Raw genomic sequence first — 22,518 nt, 5'->3', positions numbered from 1 at the left:
CTGATGTCTCAGGGATAGGTAAAAATAAACTCATTAAGTGACAGTAATGCACATGTTACACTAAATTTAATGCATGAGTTGGAACATTCTGCAACATACTCTCAACTATCTAATCTTCTAAGGTTTAAAATACAAGGATAAAAATAATCAAAAAGTTTTAAGTTTTGAGCTTGCACCATCATTTCCCAGTTACCTGTTTGGGATTTGCTCATTGTATTCAATTCGCTCCCCCATACACACACAAGCAGCTTCCTGTAACAGGGAGGGAAAAAAAATCTGTCAGATAGTGTCTTTCTGCTTCATTAACACTCTTGTTAAAATAACAAAATCTGCCTTGCAGGCAAAACTTATTTTTGAACTGCTAAACCAGCCAGTTTCTGAGTTAACTCAAACGTGGTGGAGCTCTCTGTCAAGACCTATGAGCAGCCAGGGACTTGGAAGTTTGGATGGTACATAACGCTATCCTTTCTTGCCTACAGGCTGGATTCAGTACGAGCTGAGATGAATCAGGCATTGATTTCTTCTCTCGCTGGCTGTTAGTATTGAGAATATGCTCAGGGACATTTCCATCTGCACCTGTTTGTCACGTTAAAAATACTGACCAGAACTGAAAAGTTTAGATTAGATTTTAGATTAGATTAGACTTACAGTGTGGAAACAGGCCCTTCGGCCCAACAAGTCCACACCGACCCGCCGAAGCGTAACCCACCCATACCCCTACATTTACCCCCTACCTAACACTACGGGCAATTTAGCATGGCCAATTCACCTGACCCGCACATCTTTGGACTGTGGGAGGAAACCGGAGCACCCGGAGGAAACCCACGCAGACACGGGGAGAACGTGCAAACTCCACACAGTCAGTCGCCTGAGTCGGGAATTGAACCCGGGTCTCAGTCGCTGTGAGGCAGCAGTGCTAACCACTGTGCCACCGTGCCGACAAAGTCAGCCTGTAGAACGCTTTCGTTATTCAATCTGGTATTACCCACCTTGATGAAACGTGGTGCTTTTCTCCAATGGGACTGCTGTTTGCCTCTCTTAACTTCCATTGTTTCATGTTTCCCTTCCCATGTTCGATCAGGTATCTAAAACTCATTTTCTCAGACACATCTTTATGCTCAGCAACTGCCTCTGGGCTTGACGTTATTCCACACGCATTCCGAATTAAATTCCACTCTTCACATTTCAGACCCACCCATAATTATAAATAACTCCATTACTTCGACTTCTTTCAACTCAATATTCTGCAGTCGCTGCTCATGATGCACTTTTCTCCCTGTTGATTATTTTTGTCTCACACCATCATCCTTTAATCTCTTCTCCTTTCCATCCAATCAGTGATATTCCGCTTATTGTATTCTCCCCCACCCTGACTTCTCTTTCTCTCTTTGCTCTTGTTTAATACCCTGTTAAGTCTGTAACATGTACCAACTCTGATGAAGGTATTAAAACTGGTATTCTGTCCTGGGATTGACCAGACTTCCTTCCTTAATGATCCCTTCCGATTTCCAGCATCTGCAGTATTATGGTTGAGTGCATTGTGTGACTAGAAATTCAGTTTCAATGAAAATGATTAACTGTTATTACTGAGAGTTAAACAATGAGCCACCTCCCTCACAGCACATATAAGGACATGAATTTGTATTTCTATAGCACATTTCATGAACTCAAGAGGAGGATGAATGAGGTGGAGGTGATGGCCTAATGGTATTAACGCTGGACTCTTAATCCAGAGACCAAGGTAATGTTTTGGGGTGGGGGATGGAATCGAAAGAACTGCAGATACTGTAAATCAGAAACAAACTACATGCAGGCAGAATGTTCCCAAAGTTGGGCAAGTCCAGAATTAGGAGTCACAGTCTAAGAATAAGGGGTAAGTCATTCAGGACCGAGATGAGGAAACATTTCTTCACTCGGAGAGTTGTGAACCTGTGGAATTCTCTCCCACAGAAACTGTCGGGCCAGTTCGTTAGATATATTCAAGAGGTAGCTGGGCATGCTCTTGTGGCTAAGGGGATCAAGGAGTCTGGACAGGAAGTGGGATTGGGATACTGAGATTGCTGTATTCGCCTAGACAATACATTAAAGACCCTGCAGTGGGACGTGAACCCATGAGCATCTTGATATGAGTAATGCCACTGAATCAAGGCTGACGCTGCTGCAATAAGATTCTTAAGATTGGGTTTGGCAATTGACGTTAAGTATCAGAAGGGACTTTATTCTGTTTCTAATCATGTTGTAAATAACAGAGGAACACTAGCACTGGGTGCCTAAGGTGAACTCCAGCACACAAACATTTCCACCTTTGTTGTAAATTGTTTTTATGCACATCAATGATAACACTGAAAATCTGCAGCAGAGTATCATTTTATCATCTTATACATTGCAAGAACCAGAGCTTATAAATTATTCCATCCTTCTGTAATACTCCAACAAAACTGATCCAGGCCAAGTGGTAGAACCTGGAGAAAGTGGTCGAGAGTGTGATGCTGGAAAAGCACAGCAGATCAAACAGCAACTGATGAGCAGGAGAATTGATGTTTCAGATATGAGCCCTTCATCAGGTAAAACCTACCCTGAAAATATATTTCAGACCACAACCTCTGTCCTCCCTCCAATAATTCGTCCCCCCAGGTGTCTGCAATTTGTTTTCATATTTTTGCGTTCGGTCAGAGCTGACTCTGATTTTACTATTAACCCCTCATGGATCTATGCTTTGAATTTTCTTTACAAGCATTACCATTCCATTTGCCTTTTGTTATTTGACACATTAATGTCTAATTTCCTTTGCCCTCTGCCCTTTCCCTGTTCCACAGCATAAAACACCATTACATTTAGACCCATCTTCAGTTCTGAAAGAGTATCATACTGGACTCAAAATGTTAGCTCTGCTTCTGTTTCTACAGATGCTGTCAGACCTGCTGACTTTCTCCAGCATTTTCTGTTTCTCCTTATCTGACTTCATTTCACACTGAAAGTGAACTTGGAACCAAATTTGAGAACTGGTTCTGCTTATTGAGTGCACATTTCAGGTGAGTCACATTCAACAGATTCAGACACAAATCAGGGTTACAGGAATGCAGCATCACAGCCTTCGGGAACCAGAGTAATTTGAAACCAACCACATATGATTAGATCACTTCAGGAGAATCGATATTTTAAACACATTATGCTGTTGTGGATTTTATAAGCATCATATTAAAAATTCCCAAATGGTCATACATCATAACTCATCAAGATGTATATTAAGCTACTCTTTATGAGTAGTATGTCCAAACAATTTGTGTGTGAGCTACTAATGAGGAAGACATTCTTTGGCAAATTAAACCAATGCTTGAAACAAGTTTCCCATATCTTGAGAATTAGAATTGCTGGTTAAGCAGCATTCATTGATCTACATTACCACACAGAAAACAGTTCAATCAAAGCATGCTTTTATATTAGACCTTCAAATGTTGGTCAAGGGAAGTAAAGGATTATCTCTGCTCAAGAGCAGCGTGGTTCCACAAGTATGCACGGTCAAACCCACTCAACGTGTTTTTAACAAATGTTGGTCCCAGGGAATAGGGGGGGGGGGGGGTGTGTGAAGCAGATGTAAAGCAGTTAGGACCTGGGAGGAGGGTCTTCTCAACTTTCCTGGCCCACAAGCAGTGCTGCAGAGAGCCTTAGGCATTTGCCATGCTCACCTCCTGACAACTGCAGATTTCCCACAGCTGGAGACACCCAGCTGAAAGAGGTTAAAAATAGCAGGATTGTTAAAGTGAAGGCACATGGCTTCATTAGGAGATTTAAATGACCAACCCACTTCCTGTGAGCCAGTCAGTCACTTATCTCTCACTCTGTTTCTATAAAAACATCAAATGTGCAGAATTGAGCCACACTGGCTCCCCATTTCAGATATGATTTGAAGATGCCGGTGTTGGACTGGGGTGTACAAAGTTAAAAATCTCACAACACCAGGTTATAGTCCAACAGGTTTAATTGGAAGCACACTAGCTTTCGGAGCGACGCTCCTTCATCAGGTGAAGTGTACAAAATCCCATGCAAGGACTGCACAAAACACTACATAGGACAAACAGGAAGACAGCTAACAACCCGCATCCATGAACACCAACTAGCCACAAAACGACACGACCAGCTATCCCTAGTAGCCATACACTCAGATGACAAACAACACAAATTCGATTGGGACAACACCACTATTATAGGCCAAACAGAGAACAGCCAGGGAATTCCTAGAGGCATGGCACTCATCCACAAATTCTATCAACAGACACATCGACCTAGACCCTATATACCGGCCACTGCAGCGGCCAGCAACTGACAACCGGAAGCGGCAGATTCAAACCAGTATGAATGCCGGAGGAATCAGCACAGAAGCGCTTCACAGGAGGCTCCCAAGCACTGAAGATGTCACCTAGAAAGGGGACGAAACATTTGCAATGAAAACTCCCAGCTCGGCAAACAGAACCACAACAATCAGCCGAATGTGTCAATGAAATTGAATCATACCTGCTCAGGATACACTTTGGCCAAACTTGGAATTACCTGACAGATGTAGAAAACACAAGTCAAAAGGTGAAACAGGAGCATTGTTCATACAATAGTTTGTTAAACAAACTAAAAACATACAGACAGAAACAATAAATCACTGCACCTGTTTTAATTGAACAAAGTAGGCAGCACCATTCCTCGAATGTTTCAACGTGCTTACTTTTTATGCTTCCAAACTCCAGAGTATCTGGACCCATTCTACTCAATCCCTCCTTGCAACACAGCCCTTTCATTCCAAGAATCCAATCTACTGAGTCTTCAAGGTAAACATATCCTTTTTTTAGACAACAAGATTAAAACTGCACACATCTTCAGATGTGATCTCTCTAAGCTCCTGTATAATTGCGGCAAAACTTTCTCACACATTTCTCTTATTCTGCAATCCCCAGCACTAAAGGTAGATCTACCATCCACTTTCCTAACTGCTTTGGTGTAACAGCAAGCCGAGGGGTTGGTTAGCTCAGTTGGCTGGACAGCTAGCACATTCATCTGATTAACACAAACAACATGGGGTTCAAACCCCATTGAAACTGAAGTAACCTTGGGTTCAGCCCCCTAATCATCTTGTAATAAAAATCATAGCGTCTGCAAGACAGGGTCAAATAATCAGCAAGCACTTCCCTTCAAGGAGAGAACAGCAGGAAGAAACTGCTCGCTAACTTTCCTTCATTTGCGAACAAAGACACCCTCTTGTCCTTTTAAAAATATTCTTCTTCTCTATTCTTCCAAGCAGAGCTGTTTATTTCACATGGGAAGCTGGAAACAGGGCAGTTAGTATGCAGTCACCACAATCCCACAAAACAGCAACATGATAATTTGTTTTCTGATGTGATAGAGGCATACATGTCTGACAGGACACTTGGGATGATTCCCCTGCTTTTCTCAGAGAATTGCCTCATTTTGGGATAAGTTACGTCTAAGTGAGCACATGGGGCTTTGGTTTAAGCCAATGACTCATCTGGAAATGCTCCCCCAATATTGCTCTGGATTGTCAGCCTTGAGTTTTGAGCTTGATTTTTATCCAGTTTACATCCCTTTGCTTCCTCTTCAGAGCTTCTTTTCAAACCTAGCCCACACATGACACTTGATCCCTTGTCTAAATCGAGTTAAAACTCGCACAACACCAGGTTATAGTCCAACAGGTTTATTTGGAATCACTTGCTTTCGAAGCGCTGCTGCTTCTTCATCAGGTGGTTGTGGAGCAGGTACATAAGACTCTACATACACACACACACTCACACACAGCCTCTCTCATACACAAGCTCTCTCTCATATGCTCTCACACACATCTTCTCACAGACATATATCCCATTTCACTCTCACACAGACACACACTCTCTCACAGACATTCACCAACCCCCCACCACCCCACCACACACACACACACAATTTTGTGAGGTGACTTTGTACTTACAGAATTACATTTTATTTCACTCAAATACTGCATAAATCTATGCAAGATTGTGTAACTTCCACTTTAGAAACTGAATCAGTCTGACCCAACATTGGGACACAGACATAATTTAACTTCACACCTTCAATACACTATCTGAGCTGAGATGACACCTATTGTTAAAAGCTATCTTGAGAATGTAATTTTAAAAAAAATTCTGGGATTTACATATGAAGGAACCAAAACTAACATGGTCATTCTAAAAGATGAAAGACTTAAGCTAAATTTGTTTAATATTACATTCCATGACACTGCAATCCTGTTACTATAAAGTCTGTGTCTTATGTATCTGCTCCACAACCACCTGATGAAGGAGCAGCGCTCCGAAAGCTAGTGCTTCCAATTAAACCTGTTGGACTATAACCTGGTGTTGTGTGATTTTTAACTTTGTACATCCCTGTCTAATATCAGCATTTCCACGTTGTGACTAAATCATTGGGAGCTTGTAAATAGCTGAGGCCCAAGCAGTGATCCTAGAGCATTCTGCTAGTTACACCATTCCTAGCATTTTATTTATTTCCTGCTGTTTTCTATCCATTAAACAATCTTCAATTTATGCTAATATATTGCTCTCAAAGCTACAAGCTCTAATCCTGTGAATATGGAATCATATTGAACATCTTATAAAAAAATCTTATATAGACTGGATTTTAATCATCTACCTCACTAGCTACATTCTTTTAAATAAAACTCTAATAGAATTCCAAACCAAGAAATACCAGATGGATAAAGAAAGTTCCTTCTGAATTCTGAAAAGGACTGAGAATGTGGAATTTGCCACCGCAGGGAGTGACTGAACTGAGCACTGCATGGATGGGTTTAACGGGAAGCTAAGGAAGAACCTACCAATGGAAGGAATAGATGGTTGCAGTGATAGATGCAGATGAGGAAAGTGGTTGGAGTGGGGCATAAACATCATCATGAATTGATTGGGCAGAACGGCCAGTTTCTATGCTTATATCTAATGTTGTCCTGTGGAATATTCGTCAAATACAAATTTCCTTTCACAAACCATGTTACCTCTAACTAATCATATTGGATTCGCTAAATGCCTGTTACAATATCCCTTTTTAATATATTCTAGCATTCCCCTTACTACTGATGTCAGACTAAGTGCTCTACAATATTTTGTTTCCTTTTTTTTCTCTTTTCACGAACACCAGGGTCACATCTGCTACCTTCCAATCGACAAAGACCAATTTAGAATCAAGGGAAAAACCAAAAAAAACTGTGGATGCTGTTAATCAGAAAGAAAAACAGAAATTGCTGGAAAAGCTCAGCAGGTTTAGCAGCATCTGTGAAGAGAAACCAGGGTTAACATTTCAGGTCTGGTGACCCTTCCCCTGATCTGAGGAATGGTCACTAGACTGGAAACATTAATTTCAATTTCAGGGGAATTTGGGAAGATCAAAGCCCATGTATTCACTATTGTTGGAACCACCATTTGTAAAACCCTAGTATTTGTCTTAGCAGATCCAATGTCAGCATTTAGTCACATTAACTTTTCCAATGCTGTTTTCTTTATGATTCTTAAGTCCATCTTTCGATCTCTGTCATCAGAGTCTTGATTTCCCAGAAATTCTGACATGTTCCCTAGGTTCATTATTGTAATGATTAAAAAAACACTTATTCACGTTCTCTGCCATTGCCTTATTCCTTCCTGTTAAATTGGAACAGGAGTAGGCCATTCGGCCCCTTGAGCATGCTCCACCATTCAGTAGGACCATGGTTGATTCAACAATGCCCTTTCCCCATAACTCCTTATTCTCCATCTGATCAAGACTCCATATCAGCCTTAAATATACAAGGACTCTTCCTCATAGCTTTCTGTGGCAAAGAGCTCCAAAGACACTCAAACCTTGACGAGAAGAAATTCTTCCTCATCTCAGTCTTCAGTTGGTGCCCCTTTATTCTGAGACTATGTCCTCTGCTCCTAGACTTCCCCATGAGGGGAAATGTCATAGAGTCATACGGCACAGGAACAGAGCTTTTGGTCCAATCACAGTCCATAACCCCAAACTAGACTAGTCTCACCTGCTTTCTCCTGGCCCATAATCCTCCAAACCTTTCCTATTCATCTACTTCTCCCAATGTCTTCTAAATATTGTAACTGTCCCCGCATCCACCACTCCTCTCAACATTTATCCTTCAGAATCCTAGATGTTTCTTCTTCTGAAGGACCCATGCTTACTTTCTCTAATCCCTTCCTTTCTACAGAATTGAAAATATTCTTTTAATCTGTTTCTAAATTAGCTGACTCGCACATGCTAGCTTCTCCTTCTTTGTCAGTCTCTTGGTCATCCTTTGTCTGATTTGGAACCCGCCATGCCTCAGATTTATGACTCAATTTAGCCATGTTGCAATTTGGCAGCAGTGTTTAACAAGAGCTTCAGCATGACAAAACATTCCTCAAAATATGATACTGGTCCAACTCAGGAGATACTCAGTCTGCGGTACCAAACTCTTACTCAAACAGGTAGGTTTTATAAAGAGTCTGAAATGAAGATAGCAAGGTAGTGAGGGGGAGAGTTACGTGGATAGAATTCTAGAGCACTCAGGCAACTGAAAGCATAGCCACCAACAGCACAGTGAGATTGTGGGATTTGCCACCATAGGGAGTGATTGGCTTTTCCTTAAATCCATCTACAAAATAGTTCAGGATTAGAGGAAGAGAGATTTTACCAAAGGATGTAGAGTTGAAGTAGGACATAGAAATAGTCACAGTCAAGATATTTGAAAGCAAGGATTAGAATTTTAAAATCTAGACTTTGCTGAGAAGCTAGTGCAGATCAGTAAGTACAGGGCAATAGAAGAATTGGCTGCAAGTTGAGAGAGGCGCAGTTTGATTATATACTCAACTTTATAGTGGGTAGATAGTGGGTAGATAGTGGGAGGCCACTTGGAAATGCATCAGAATAGTTGAGTCCTAGTGATAAAAACCACGTGAATGAGAATTTCAGCAGATGAGCTGAGATGGGCAAAGTAAGGACACGTGGCACAAGTGAGAATAAGTGGTGCAATGATGAATTTGAAAACCTCATCTTGCAGCTTCTCCTCAGAATGTTACAAGGGAGATGAATGGAGTAAGGATGGAGCAGGTCACAAGGGAGGGAACAAAGATTAGCAACATCAAAAACAAATGTCAGCCTTCCAATGTTTAACTGGAGGAAATGTTCCTCATCCAGGCCTGGATATTGGATAGGCAGACTGATAATTTATAGACAGTGGGGGAGTCAGAACAGATGGTAAGGAGGTGAACCTGGATGTCAATGTACATAAAAACAAATGCTGTGCCTTTTGATTGCCAGGGGCAGCATATAGATGAGAAACAGAGGGGGGTATCAACAATAGACCCTTGAGGGAATCCAGAAGGTAATGGTGCGGGACCACAAGGGAAAGTTGTCACAAGTGATATCGGAGCTACAGTTAGATGGATAATAAAGAAATCAGAGGATAGCAATCCCACCGCAGTCATGAGGTAGTGCAGCAGAATGGTATGGCTAACCATGCTGAAAGTTGAAGACATTGTTCAGTGTTTGAGAAGCGAAACCTTTATTGCAATCACACAAGACATTTTTTTCAATCTAAGAGGGTCCCGACGGAACCAGCATTCGAGTGGAGCTTTTAAATCCTTACATATAGTCATAGAGCTATACAGCACGGAGACAGACCCTTCCATGCCGACCAGATATCCTAAATGAATCTAATCTTATTTGTCTAAGGAGAGAAACAATTCCTTACCCTTTCCGGAAGTGACCAAGTAGGTCCAGAGCAGACATACTCTTCCATTGGGGGCAAATCCATCTGGCGCTTAAACTAAAAATATAGGGAGAGAGAGGACGATCATGAATGTGAAGTTCAGCAAAGCAACATATAACTGTTACCAACAACTCAAACCCAAGCTGTTACACCAAGTGGAATGAAGAGTAAAAGCTTCTCAATGTCAATACCCAACAAACATGCCATTGTGGGGACACTGTGCATCTACTCTTACAGAGAGTTCAGTTGACCCCCCCACAGTGATGCCGACCTGTACAGAATGTAACATTATTTCCAAATGCTGTACTGATTGCAAAACTCTGCCAATGTGGAATAAAGCAGGATCTCAGGCCGTTTTATGGAGATAGAAATGTGGCGATCCAAAGGGGGATGACAGTGGGGAGCGGGTGATCCACAGGGGGATTACAGTGGGGAGCGGGTGACCCACAGGGGGATTACAGTGGGGAGGTGGTGATCCAAAGGGGGATGACAGTGGGGAGCGGGTGACCCACAGGGGGATTACAGTGGGGAGCGGGTGACCCACAGGGGGATTACAGTGGGGGAGGTGGTGATCCACAGGGGGATTGCAATGGGGAGGAGGTGACCCACAGGGGGATTACAGTGTGGAGCGTGTGATCCACAGGGGGATTACAGTGGGAGCGGGTGACCTACAGGGGGGGTTGCAGTGGGGAGTGGGTGATCCATAATTGGAATACAGTGGGAAGCGGGTGATCCAAAGGGGGCTTACAGAGGGGAGCGGGTGATCTATAGGGGGGTTGCAGTGGGGAGTGGGTGATCCATAGTGGGAGTACAGTGGGGAGCGGGTGATCCACGGGGGGATAACAGAGAGGGGCGGGCGATCCACAAGGGGATTACAGTGGGGAACGAGTGATTTACAGGGGCATTGCAGGGGGGAGTGGGTGATCTACAGGGGGAATACAGTGGGGAGGGGGTGATCTGCAGGGGGAATACAGTGGGGAGGGGGTGATCTGCAGGGGGATTACAGTGGGGAGCGGGTGATCCACAGGGAGATTACAGTGAGGAGGGGGTGATCTACAGGGGGATTACAGTGGGGAGGGGGTGATCCACAGGGAGATTACAGTGGGGAGGGGGTGATGCACAGGGAGATTACAGTGGGGAGCGGGGAGTGGGTGATCCCCGTGGGGCTGTAGGGAGAGTTTCAGACAGTTTGAGAGTAAGTTGCTGGAGAGGGAGAAGTTCTGTCTACACTCACCCGGCCATCATCACAGGGATCCGGGCTCCCTGGCAAACCAAGCAGGAGGACCAGGAGCCCCAGCAAGCTCCTGCTACATTTCCCGACCATAGCTGCCTGCTGGCCCCACGACAGTCCGAGGATGGGGAGGAGGAGGAGGCCGGGTTCGATCACTCTGGGGCCGGGAGGTGCCTGCGATCGGGCCGGGAACAGACGGACAGTGGGCTCGCACCAAACGGCGGCCGCGCTCTCAGACCCCAGGCCATCGCTGCCTCTCGTCTCCCTCTCTCTATTCCAGCACTAGCCCTGTGTATGCCTGTGTCTCTATCCCAGCACCAGCCCCAACCCTCTGTGTCTCTATCCCAATCCCAGTCCCAGTCCTATGTGTGTGCCTCTTTCTCTATCCCAGCACCAGCCCTGTGCGTGTGTATGTGTCTCTATCCCAGATTCAGCCCCAACCCTCTTGATTCTCTATCCCAGTCCCAGCCCTGTGTGTGTGCCTCTCTCTCTCTCTCTATCCCATTCCTGTGTGTGTGTGTCTCTCTCTCTATCCCAGTCCTGTGTGTGTCTCTCTCTCTCTATCCCAGTCCTGTGTGTGCTTCTCTCTCTCTCTCCTAGTCCTGTGTGTGTGTGTCTCTCTCTCTCTCTCAGTCCCAGCCCTGTGTGTGTGTCTCTCTCTATTCCACTCCTGTGTGTCTCTCTCACTATCCCAGTCCTTTGTGTGTGTCTCTCTCTATCCCAGTCCCAGCTGTGTGTGTCTCTCGTTCTCTCTCTCTATCCCAGTTCTGTGTGTCTCTATCCCAGCCCTGTGTGTGTGTCTCTCTCTCTCTCTATCCCAGCCCTGTGTGTGTGTCTCTCTCTCTCTCTATCCCAGTCCTGTGTGTGTCTCTCTTTTTATCCCACTCCTGTGTGTGTCTCTCTCACTATTCCCATCCCAGTCCTTTGTGTGTGTCTCTCTCTATCCCGGTTCTGTATGTGTCTTTTTCTCTATCCCATTCCTGTGTGTGTGTGTCTCTTTCTATCCCAGTCCTGTGTGTGTCTCTCTCTCTATCCCAGTCCCAGCCCTGTGTGTGTGTGTCTCTCTCTACTCCAGTCCCAGCCCTTTGTGTGTGTGTGTCTCTCTCTCTCTATCCCAACCGTGTGTGTTTCTCTCCCTACCCCAGTCCTGTGTCTCTCTCACTATCCCAGTCCCAGCCCTGTGTGTGTCTCTCTCTCTATCCCAGTCCTGTGTGTGTCTCTCTCACTATCCCAGTCCCAACCCTGTGTGTGTGTGTGTCTCTCTCTCTCTCTCTATCCCAGTCCCAGCTCTGTGTGTGTGTCTCTCTATGTCCCAGTCTCTCCCGCGTACCGCAATGTTCCAACTCTGCACTCACTCACTCTCTTTCTCTCTCTCCAGCCTCTTGCCCTCTGTGTCTGTCTATGTCCCTGTTCCAGACCCTTGCCCTCTGCGTCTCTCCCTCTGAGACCCTTGTTCCCGATGTCTCTCCCCCAGTCCCCCTGCTTCCTCAATCAGGTGTAGGCGCAGCCGCCGGCGCTGGGGCACAAAGGGATACACATTCCGCTGGGACCAGCTGCTACGGCGCCTCGGAGCCGCCAAACGCAAGAACCGCGGAGCGAGCGAGTCGAAACATTCCCTCAACCCTCCTCCCAGCACAACCCCCCAGCTACCTATTCACTGTCATTCCACACCATTGCTCAGAGATGTTATAACACACCTCTTGACCTGGTGGGGCTGAACCTAGTTCCCCCCGTCCAGAGGTAGGGACATTACCACTGTGCCCTTCTACTTCTCACATCCACTTCCTTCTAATTGGTGATACTGGGCCTGCCAACTTGATACTGGCGCAGTAGAAACTTTTAGAGATTGCTGGGTGTCACAGAGACTGTAATATGTTGTGGCTGGATTTGAAGACATTTCCTTTCCAGTTCTGCCAGTTTCTGAAGACCATTTGATTTTGTTTTTTGTTTCAGTGTCCCATCCGGGGCTCTATGACTTGAAAGTGGCTTGATTCTTAAAACAAGAGTGCAAAAGGAACAGCAATTAGAATATGACAACTGCCCAGCCCCCATCTGAATTAAATTCTCTCTTTATCAACTGAATGCTGCAGAATGCAGTGCTTGGGAAGCTCTTGCAGTTCTGTATAGAAGGGTAACCTTCTGTATAGAAGGTTAAGGTTAAGGGCTAGAATCTATTCATATGAAATTCAGGAGATGCAGCAAATCTGGATTTCCCGAATAGTTTAGTAGCAGGCTGGGTCACTGAGTATATCCAAGGCTGAGGTAGATTTTTTTTTAATCAGTAGGAGAATCAGGTGTAAGGGCGGGGGTGGGTGGAAACTGGAATTGAGGGTTTTCAAATCAGTCATGATCTCATTGTATTGTGGAGCAGACTTGGTGGGCCGAATGGCCTATTTCTTTCCCTAAATTGTTTCTTTTCAAGATAGGAGGAAAAGATGGAAATGTTCACCTCAGTCTGAGTCTGCAGTTCACTCAACCTGATAATGGGCTGAATCTTCCCAGCCTGGTGCTGATGGTGGGTGGGATTTGGATGTTGGTTGTGGTGATGGGTGGGATTGGGGTGGAGTTGGTGGTGTTGGTAGGTGCGATTGGGGTTGTGTTGGTGGTGTCGGGTGAATTGGGGCAGAGGTGGTAGTTGTGGGTGGGACTCAGGTGGTGTTGGTGTGATTGGGGTGAAGAACCTGAATTGGTTCCTGTCACAGGGGAATTTTCCCCAGGATAAATATGATTACAATTATCTGCTAGCTCCTCATGAGAGAGGAAAGCAGCCATGGTATCACTAGGGGCCAAAGGAATGGTGATTTTTGTAACCTCCTGGCATTTTGTAAGCGGTGTAGCAGCCCTCCACCTGCTAATGCCAGGTGCCTTCCACCCCTTCACAGAGGTTGAGGGGCGGCGGAGGTTCTTGGAGCTGGGAAAACCTACATGGACCAGAGATGGGCTTGTGAACAGGAAAACCCTTACCCAGCCCAAACAATCCATCAGTGCAGGTTCCCCAGCTCCACTCAAAGGGAGAGTGTGGACCCTTATCATACTTTCATATGTTCCTGTCCCTGGGAAATTGGGTCCATGTTGAGATGCCCTCCCTATTCCTGACCTCCCCCTCCAGTGGCCCCCTCTCCCTGTGGAGCTGGCAAGGCTCCAGTGCTGATCAGACTGAGAATGTTGAATGCCGCTCACCATAAGACAATGACTAACATGAAGGCAGCCAATCAGGAGGATGCTTCCAGGAAGATTACACCATTGGTGTCATTTAAATGTAGGCGCATAGCTCCTTCTTGATCCTAATATCAATGTTCTGAAGCCCATGTGAAAATCCAACCCATTAATCAACAATCTCCCTCAATGAACAATGAGCCACTATGTGTACAATGGATCTTGCAGTTTCTGAACAGTCAATACAAGGATGTTTGATATAAATTGTTTGATCGTAAAGGAAATAAATTGTGCCTTATTATATCCTAAACCAATATAAATAGGGCTTGTATAATCCTCACCAAACCTTTAAATATGTGGATGACCTTACCCTTTTTGAGAGTCTTCATGAAAGTGTGGTCTCTCAGATATAAGGCAAATCTCTTCATTGACTGAACGGACAACAGCAATTCACATGAAATTGAAACTCAAAGTCCCCCGACGCCCGTCTTATCCACTTTGATGATGCTGAGATTGCATAACAAGAGTGCATTAAACTATTAGGATTCTACATTCTACATAATCTCAGATAGGATTACCAATCATGAGAAATGCTAAAGAAAGCAAAAGGAAGATTATTCATTACATCTTAAGCATCACAACAGATCACAAACTGTATCTGATAAGCAAGACACACAGATGAATAAACAATGCCCATTGAAATGCTAGATTTACCAAAGTGCATCTGTTTGGATCTGGATTCTCTTCCCATCAGGACATAGGATAAGGCCATTTGGTCCTTCCAGCCTGCCCCACCAGTTAATAAGATCACAGCTGATCTAACTGTGTTCTTAGCTCGATTCTCCTGTGATGAGGAAACAAAAACTGCACTTGATACTCCAGCTTCAGTCTGACCAAGCCCCTATGCCATTGAAGCAAGACTTCACTATTGTTCTATTCAAATGCTCTTGTAATGAAGGCTAACATTCTATTAGCCTTCTTAATAACTTACTGCAACTGCATGTTAGCCATCAGTGACTTATCGAGAAGGACAGCTAGGCCCCTTTGCACATTGACACTTTCCAGCCTCTTACCATTTTGGAATAATCTGTTCATCTGTTTCTCCTGCCAAAATACTGAACAGACTCACAAACTCTTAACATTCGCCTGTACCTGTGGTTTTGTTTTTGCCACTGATTACCTATTATTTACTATCTATGCTACTTAACTCTGTGATCTGCCTGTATTGCTCACAAGACAAAGTTTTTTACTGTGCCCCAGTACACGTGACAATAAATTCAATTTAATTCAATTCAAGTGAATAGCTTCTCATTTTTCCACATGATGTTCCATTTGGCATGTTCACGCCCAATCACTAAGCTGTCCAAATCCTCCTCAAGTTGGTTTACATCTTCCTCACAACACACATTCACAGTTAGTTTTGTATCATTTAAAATGTGGTTACATTACATTTGCTTCCCCCTCATGTCATTGTTCAAAGTTAAAAATCACACAACACCAGGTTATAGTCCAACAGGTTTAATTGGAAGCACTAGCTTTCAGAGCACTGCTCCTTCATCAGGTGGTTGTGGAGTACACAACTGTAAGACACAGAATTTAGAGCAAAAGTTTACAGTGTGATGTAACTGAAATATACATTGAAAATACCTTGATTGTTTGTTAAGTCTCTCATCTGTTAGAATGACCATGTTAGTTTCACTTCTTTCATATGTAAATCACAAAAGGTTTTTAAAAAGTTACAGTCCCAGGTTAACTTTAACAATTGGTGTCAGCCCAGATAATGTGTTGAAGGTGTTCGCCCGCTGTGTGCTGTTGTCTGTGCCATAATGTTTAGATTGATTCTAATCTAAAAAATTAGTTAACAGAGTCATACATGGATTCATGCATTTTTGAGTAAAGTACAATGTAACTCTGCAAGTACAAATTCACCCCACAGAAGTATATGTGTGTGTGTGTAAGAGTGTCTGTGTATGTGTATAGTGCAATGATGTCACCTGTAATGTGACATGAACCCAAGGTCCCGGTTGAGGCCCTCCCTAAGGGTACCGAACTTAGCTATCAGCCTCTGCTCGGCCACTTTTCACTGCTGCCTGTCCCGAAGTCCGCCTTGGAGGATGGTCACCCAAAGGTCCGAGGCTGAATTTCCTGGACCACTGAAGTGTTCCCCAACTTGGAGGGAACACTCCTGTCTGTTGATTGTTGTGCGGTGTCCATTCATCCTTTGCTGTAGCCTCTGCTCGGTTTACCCAATGTACCATGCCTCCGGGCATCCTTGCATGCAGCATATGAGATAGACAATGTTGGCTGTGTCACATGAGCACCTTCCATGTACAAGGTGGGAGGTGTCCCCACGTGTAATGGTGGTATCTATGTCCATACTCTGACATGTCTTGCAGCGCCTACCATGGAGTTGTCCTGAAAGCCGGGCAGTTTGCTATGAACAATGATCTGTTGAAGTATGGTGGTTGTTTAAAGGCGAGCAGTAGAGGTTTGGGGAAGGTCTTGGTTAGGTGCTCATCCTCATTGATAATGTGTTGCAGGTCACAAAGAACATGGCGTAGTTTTTCAGCTCCTAGGAAATACTGAACAACAAAGGGTACCATGTCAGTTGCAGCACGTGTCTGTCTCCTGAGGAGGTCATTACAGTTCCTTGCTGTGGCACGTCGGAACTGATGGTCGATGAATTGAGCATCGTACCCCGTACTTATGAGGGCATCCTTGAGTACTTCCAGGTGCCCGTCACATTCCTCCTCATCTGAGCAGATCTGGTGTACGCGTAGGGCTTGTCCATAGGGGATGGCTGTTTTAATATGTTTTGGGTGGAAGCTGGAGAAGTGTAGCATCATGAGGTTATCTGTGGGTTTGTGTTAGAGTGTGGTGCTGAGGTGTCCATCCTTGATGGAGATGCATATATCCAAGAATGAGACAGATAGTAGAGAGTAGTCCATGGTGAGTTTGATGGTGGGATGAAACTTGGTGATATCACTGTGTAATTTTATCACACAGTGGGTCCTCACCATGGGTCCAGAGGAAGAAAATGTCATCAATGTACCTGGTGTATAGTACTGGTTGGATCAATGTACCTGGTGTATCGCATTGGTTGGATCAATGTACCTGGTGTATACTGCTGGTTGGATCAATGTACCTGGTGTATAGTATTGGTTGGATCAATGTACCTGGTGTATCGCATTGGTTGGATCAATGTACCTGGTGTATAGTGCTGGTTGGATCAATGTACCTGGTGTATAGTATTGGTTGGATCAATGTACCTGGTGTATAGTATTGGTTAGATCAATGTACCTGGTGTATAGTATTGGTTGGATCAATGTACCTGGTGTATAGTATTGGTTGGGTCAATGTACCTGGTGTATAGTGCTGGTTGGATCAATGTACCTGGTGTATAGTATTGGTAGGATCAATGTACCTGGTGTATAGTGCTGGTTGGGTCAATGTACCTGGTGTATAGTGTTGGTTGGTTCTATGGATAAGCCCTACGCGTACACCGGATCTGTTCAGATGAGGAGGAACGTTACGGGCACCTGGAAGTACTCAGGGATGCCCTCATAAGAACGGGGTACGATGCTCAACTCATCAATCGCCAGTTCCGACGTGCCACACCAAGGAACTGTAATGACCTCCTCAGGAGACAGACACGTGCTGCAACCGACAGGGTACCCTTCATTGTCCAGTACTTCCCAGGAGCCGAAAAACTACGCCATGTTCTTTGTGACCTGCAACACATTCTCAATGAGGATGAGCACCTCACCAAGACCTTCCCTACACCTCCACTGCTTGCCTTTAAACAACCACCATACTTCAAACAGATCATTGTTCACAGCAAACCGCCCTGCTTTCAGGACACTCCATACAACCCTGTCATGGTAGGCGCTGCAAGACATGTCAGAGTATGGACATAGATACCACCATTATGTGTGGGGCATCTCCCACCTTGTACATGGCAGGTGCTCATGTGACTCAGCCAACGTTGTCTATCTCAAACATTGCAGGCAAGAATGCCCTAAGGCATGGTACATTGGTGAAACTGAGCAGAGGCTACGGCAATGGATGAATGGGCACCGCACAACAATCAACAGATAGGAGTTGCCTCAGGCAACTGACTGGGTGGTATTTGCACATTCTCTGCATGGGTTTTGTCCGGGTGCTCCGGTTTCCTCCCACAGGTGAATTGGCCATGCTAAATTGTGTTAGGTGAAGGGGTATGGGTGGGCTGCGCTTTGGTGGGTCGGTGTGAACCTGTTGGGCCTAAGGGCCTGTTTCCACACTGTAAGTAATCTAATCTCCTATGATCTTCCCTTGCTGCTGTCCCTCCAGTCTCTCATAATGGGTTTCTCTTTTATGCCATTTTTGAGAAAGGGTGGAAGGGAGAAATATTGGCACAGGAATTTCTAAAGGGCAGGATTACCAATGAGCATATCTTCCAGACCTGAAATATTAGTATCCATTATTGGAGTCATGTTGGTACTGGGAAGGACCAGGCATCATTCAGAGTCTTGAAGATACCAGTAAAAGAGAGCAAAAAGCAGGAGTAGACCAGGAGAGGCATAGTTTAACTTCTTTATAATTTTCATTGTGGACCAGGACGAGCAGGAATGTCCCTCTTTTAAGATCATCAGAAATAGGAGCACGAATAGGCCATTCAGCATCTTGAGACTGCTCTGCCATTCAATAGGATCATGGCTGATTCAATATCCCTCATTTTCCTGCTTTTCCCCCATTATGTGTGATCCCCCAACTGACCAAGAATTTATCTATCTCAACCTTAAATATACACAAGGACATCACTTTCACCTGGGGTGGTATCTAGACTGCTGTCAGGATGGGGGAGGTGAACTCCCACAGCAGGTAGTAGGGACCGCATTGCACTGTAAGATATTCTAGGTCCAGGAGCTCACCAGTGTAACCACGCCTGAGCACCAGGGGGTGTTTATTAAGAGACAGACCCTCTCCACTCTTTGCCTTACTAGAGGACGCCATGGGGTCCATGTGATATATGGAGAACCCCTCAGCTTGCAAAGCACAGTCAGGTACAGCAGGAATGCGTCACGTCTCCCTAAAACACAGCAATCTCTCAATTCTTTTTGGAAAGTGAGTCCAGATACGAGTTCATTTTGTTTTCAATAGCCTGAACGTTTGCCAGGAGTTTGTTGGGAGGCAGTGCTGGGGAGGAACCAATTTGCCCACAATTTCTAGCATTTGCAAAGGCTTTCAAGGTCATGAAGAAGGTGCAGATGAATATTACATGAATGAAATCAGTGATGAGGGACTTCGTTATGTGAAGATTAAACAACTGTTTTATTTTCCTCAGAGCAGAGAAAGCAATTGGGGAGAATTATTAGAGCTGTTAAAAGTTGTGAAGTGTTTTTATAGTCTAAATGTGGAAAAATTAGCATGCTTGCCTTCATTGCTCAATTCTTTGAATATAGGAGTTAGGAAGTCATGTGCTGGACATTGATGAGGCCTCTTCTAGAATATTGTGTCCATTTCTGGTCACCCAGTTATAGGAAGGATATTATTGAGCTGGAGAGGGTTCAGCTGCATATGGAATGTTTGAGTTATAAAGAGAGGCTTGATAGGCTGGGACTTTTTCACTGTAGTGTAGGAGGTCAAGAGGTGACCTGTTAGAACTTTATAAAATAATGAAAGGTACAGATAGAGTTAATGTCGTTGTCTTTTCCTTAGGATAGGGAATTTCAAGGCTAGGGGCCACGTTTTTGAGGTGAGAGGAGAGAGATTTAAAAAAGACACGATGAACAAATGTTTTAACACAGAGGGTGGTTCGTGTATGGAATGAACTTCCTGAGGAAGTGGTGTATGTGGATACAATTACATTGTTTAAAAGACATTTGGATAAATACATGAATGGGAAAGATTTGGAGGGATGTGGACCAGGAACAGGCAGAAGGGACTTGTTTAGTTTGGGATTATGTTTGGCATAGATTGATTGGACCAAAGGGTTTGTTTCCATGCCGTATGACTTTATGACTCTGTCCCCACAGCTCCAAAGACTCACAACTCTCTGATATATGAAATTCCTCCTCATCTCAGTTTTACGTTGGCACCCCTTTATTGTGAGACTATGCCCTCTGCTCTCAAACACTCCCATGAGGGGGAACATCCTGTCAGTTTTTACCTTGTCAAGCTGAATGTTTCAATTAATTTACCTCTCATTCTTCTAATGAGCAGACTCCGAACCCGTCTAACCTTGGCTCATAAGATAATCGCTCCATAGCAGGGATCTTCCTCGTGAATCTGCTCTGAACTGTCTCCAATGAATAATATATTTTCTTAAATAAGGGGACTAAATCGGTTCCCAGTACTCCAGATGTGGTCTCACCAGCACCTTGTACAGTTACAGTAAAACCTCCCTAATCTTCAACTCCCCTCAATATAAGGGCCAACTCTTCGCCATCCCACCCCCACCCCCACCCCCACCCCCAGACACAATGATCCAAGACCTTGTTACTTCTATTTCTCTTTCAATATCCATTGCTTAACTCCCTTAGCAACCTAGAGCTACACGAGTTTCCACTGATGGTCTGCTGGCCTCTGCAGGTTGCTGGACTTAATAATTTGACTCTGACACCACCATTACTTCATCGTCATGTGTGGTTCTTATGTTAATCCCATTATGCTACAAAAAATGCCCAGGGACAGTGTCCTGGGGTGAACTAGAATCATCACCTCTTTATTGCTACTGTAGATTAAACCTAGTGCTTGTCTCTAATTCTCGGTATCTTAAGTCATAGAGTCATCGAGCTGTATATTATGGAAGCAGACCCTTCAGTCCAACTCGTATCCATCTGCTGCACTCTTAGCTACCTTTTCCCCAGCCCCACCCCCTCCCATTTATCTCTCCAACCTAGAGGCTCCCAGCCTCATTCCTGATGAAGGGCTCCTGCTCAAAATGTCGATTTTCCTGCTCCTCAGATGCTGCCTCACCTGCTATGCTTTCCTAGCACCACTCTAATCTTGACTCTAAATTTATTTAATCCCATTTTCTAGCATTTGGCCAATATCTCTCTAAACCCTTCCTATTCATATGTCCATCCAGATGCCTTTTAAATGTTGTAATTGTATCAGCCTCCACCACTTCCTCTGGCAGCTCATTCCCTACATACACCACCCTCTGCACCCTCTAGTCCTGGACTCCCCTACCATGGGAAAAAGATTCACCCTGTCCATGCCCCTCATGATGGAAGTTGTGCAAAAACATTAGTACAGCAAGGGTTGCCATAAATAGCCATGAAGGGTCCCTTAACATTGTGTAGAATATATTTTATTGTGGGGGTTTATTTACTCTGTTGATCTTGATTTTTGGAGAATATATGAAGCTAAATTGGAAAACAATGTCAGGTGGAGGAATATTAGTGTAGTATCATAAATTACCTTCACAGGAGATGGATGAATCAAAGCACTCTTTGTCTTTTAGCTAACTTTTAGATTAGGTATGTCAAGGAATGATATTGTAGACTTTTTTAATGCTGCCCAGCAACTAATAACACACCATGCCAATAGCTGGGACTTTGAAACAAAATGTTTGTAGCGGGACATCATGAAGTCAGTATTAAATGAGAGAAAATAGACAGACCAACACGTTTTGTGGGGGAATAGGAGTTGGTGACCTGCTGACAGATTGTGACCTGGAGACTTAGGCAAGTGTCCTCTTCTTGGGAAGATGTCCTGGTGGTGTCAATGTGGATCTGAATGAAGAAGTTCTTCTTACAGCTCGTGGACTTGGTGTGATCTTTCTCAGTTTCATGAGTTCTGGGGTCCGTGAAATTTGCCGAACTGGCCTATTATTAGGGAATGGTGACACATGGCATTGTGGAGTAGACAGGCAGGAGGCTGGAAGAACACAGCTCCCCCTATCCCAAACCCCGCTTCCAGAATGCAGAAGGGTTACATCAACTTCTTCACCTCCTGATGCTGCCTGGCCTGCTGTGTTCTTCCAGCTTCCTGCTTGTCTACTTTGGATTCCAGTATCTGCAGGTTTTTTTAATGTCTCTAACTGTGGTTGTGGTTGAGGTGGTGATACTGACACTCTTTGTGCTGGTGTTGATCTAATAGATTCACACATCACCCTTGGTTGTGGAGATGGTGAATGGTATTTGTCTGGTGGGGGAGAGTGAACATCTCTGTTGGAATGACTCGGTGATCCTCTCCTATGTCTGGATGAGGGAGAAGGGGAACTATGGCCTTTGGAGCTGGTGATGGGGATCCCTTCCCTTTAAGTGGCGGTGATGGAATATTTCTCCTCTGAACTGGAGGGGAATAACGCCTAGGTGAGGCGAAATGTCTACGTGATTCCGGAGATAACAATTCAATGTCATTTATATTTAAATTT

General features: G+C 44.5%; 1 protein-coding gene across 4 annotated transcripts in view; it reads right to left on the bottom strand.

Annotated features, from left to right (window-relative positions):
* Positions 1-12,552, bottom strand: part of tp53i13 (tumor protein p53 inducible protein 13) — a 35,159-nt gene extending 22,607 nt beyond the window's left edge. For 3 of the 4 annotated variants that reach the window (XM_060848129.1, XM_060848131.1, XM_060848130.1), the window contains exons 1-4: positions 11,001-12,552; positions 9,749-9,823; positions 4,513-4,548; positions 194-252 (exon numbers count right to left, since the gene is read on the bottom strand). In XM_060848129.1, coding sequence (XP_060704112.1) covers positions 194-252; positions 4,513-4,548; positions 9,749-9,823; positions 11,001-11,090 — 260 coding nt within the window. In that variant the 5' untranslated portion in view covers positions 11,091-12,552. Of the gene's footprint in view, positions 1-193; positions 253-4,348; positions 4,419-4,512; positions 4,549-9,748; positions 9,824-11,000 lie in introns of those variants that run through there. The other variant, XM_060848132.1, reaches the window with a different exon arrangement.
* Between the last annotated feature and the right edge of the window lie 9,966 nt (positions 12,553-22,518).

This window comes from Hemiscyllium ocellatum, chromosome 31 (assembly GCF_020745735.1).
Source record: "Hemiscyllium ocellatum isolate sHemOce1 chromosome 31, sHemOce1.pat.X.cur, whole genome shotgun sequence".
NCBI classification, from domain to species: Eukaryota; Metazoa; Chordata; class Chondrichthyes; order Orectolobiformes; family Hemiscylliidae; genus Hemiscyllium; species Hemiscyllium ocellatum.
The sequence above is the reverse complement of the archived record's forward strand: the minus strand, read 5'-3'. Positions and strand labels throughout refer to the sequence as shown.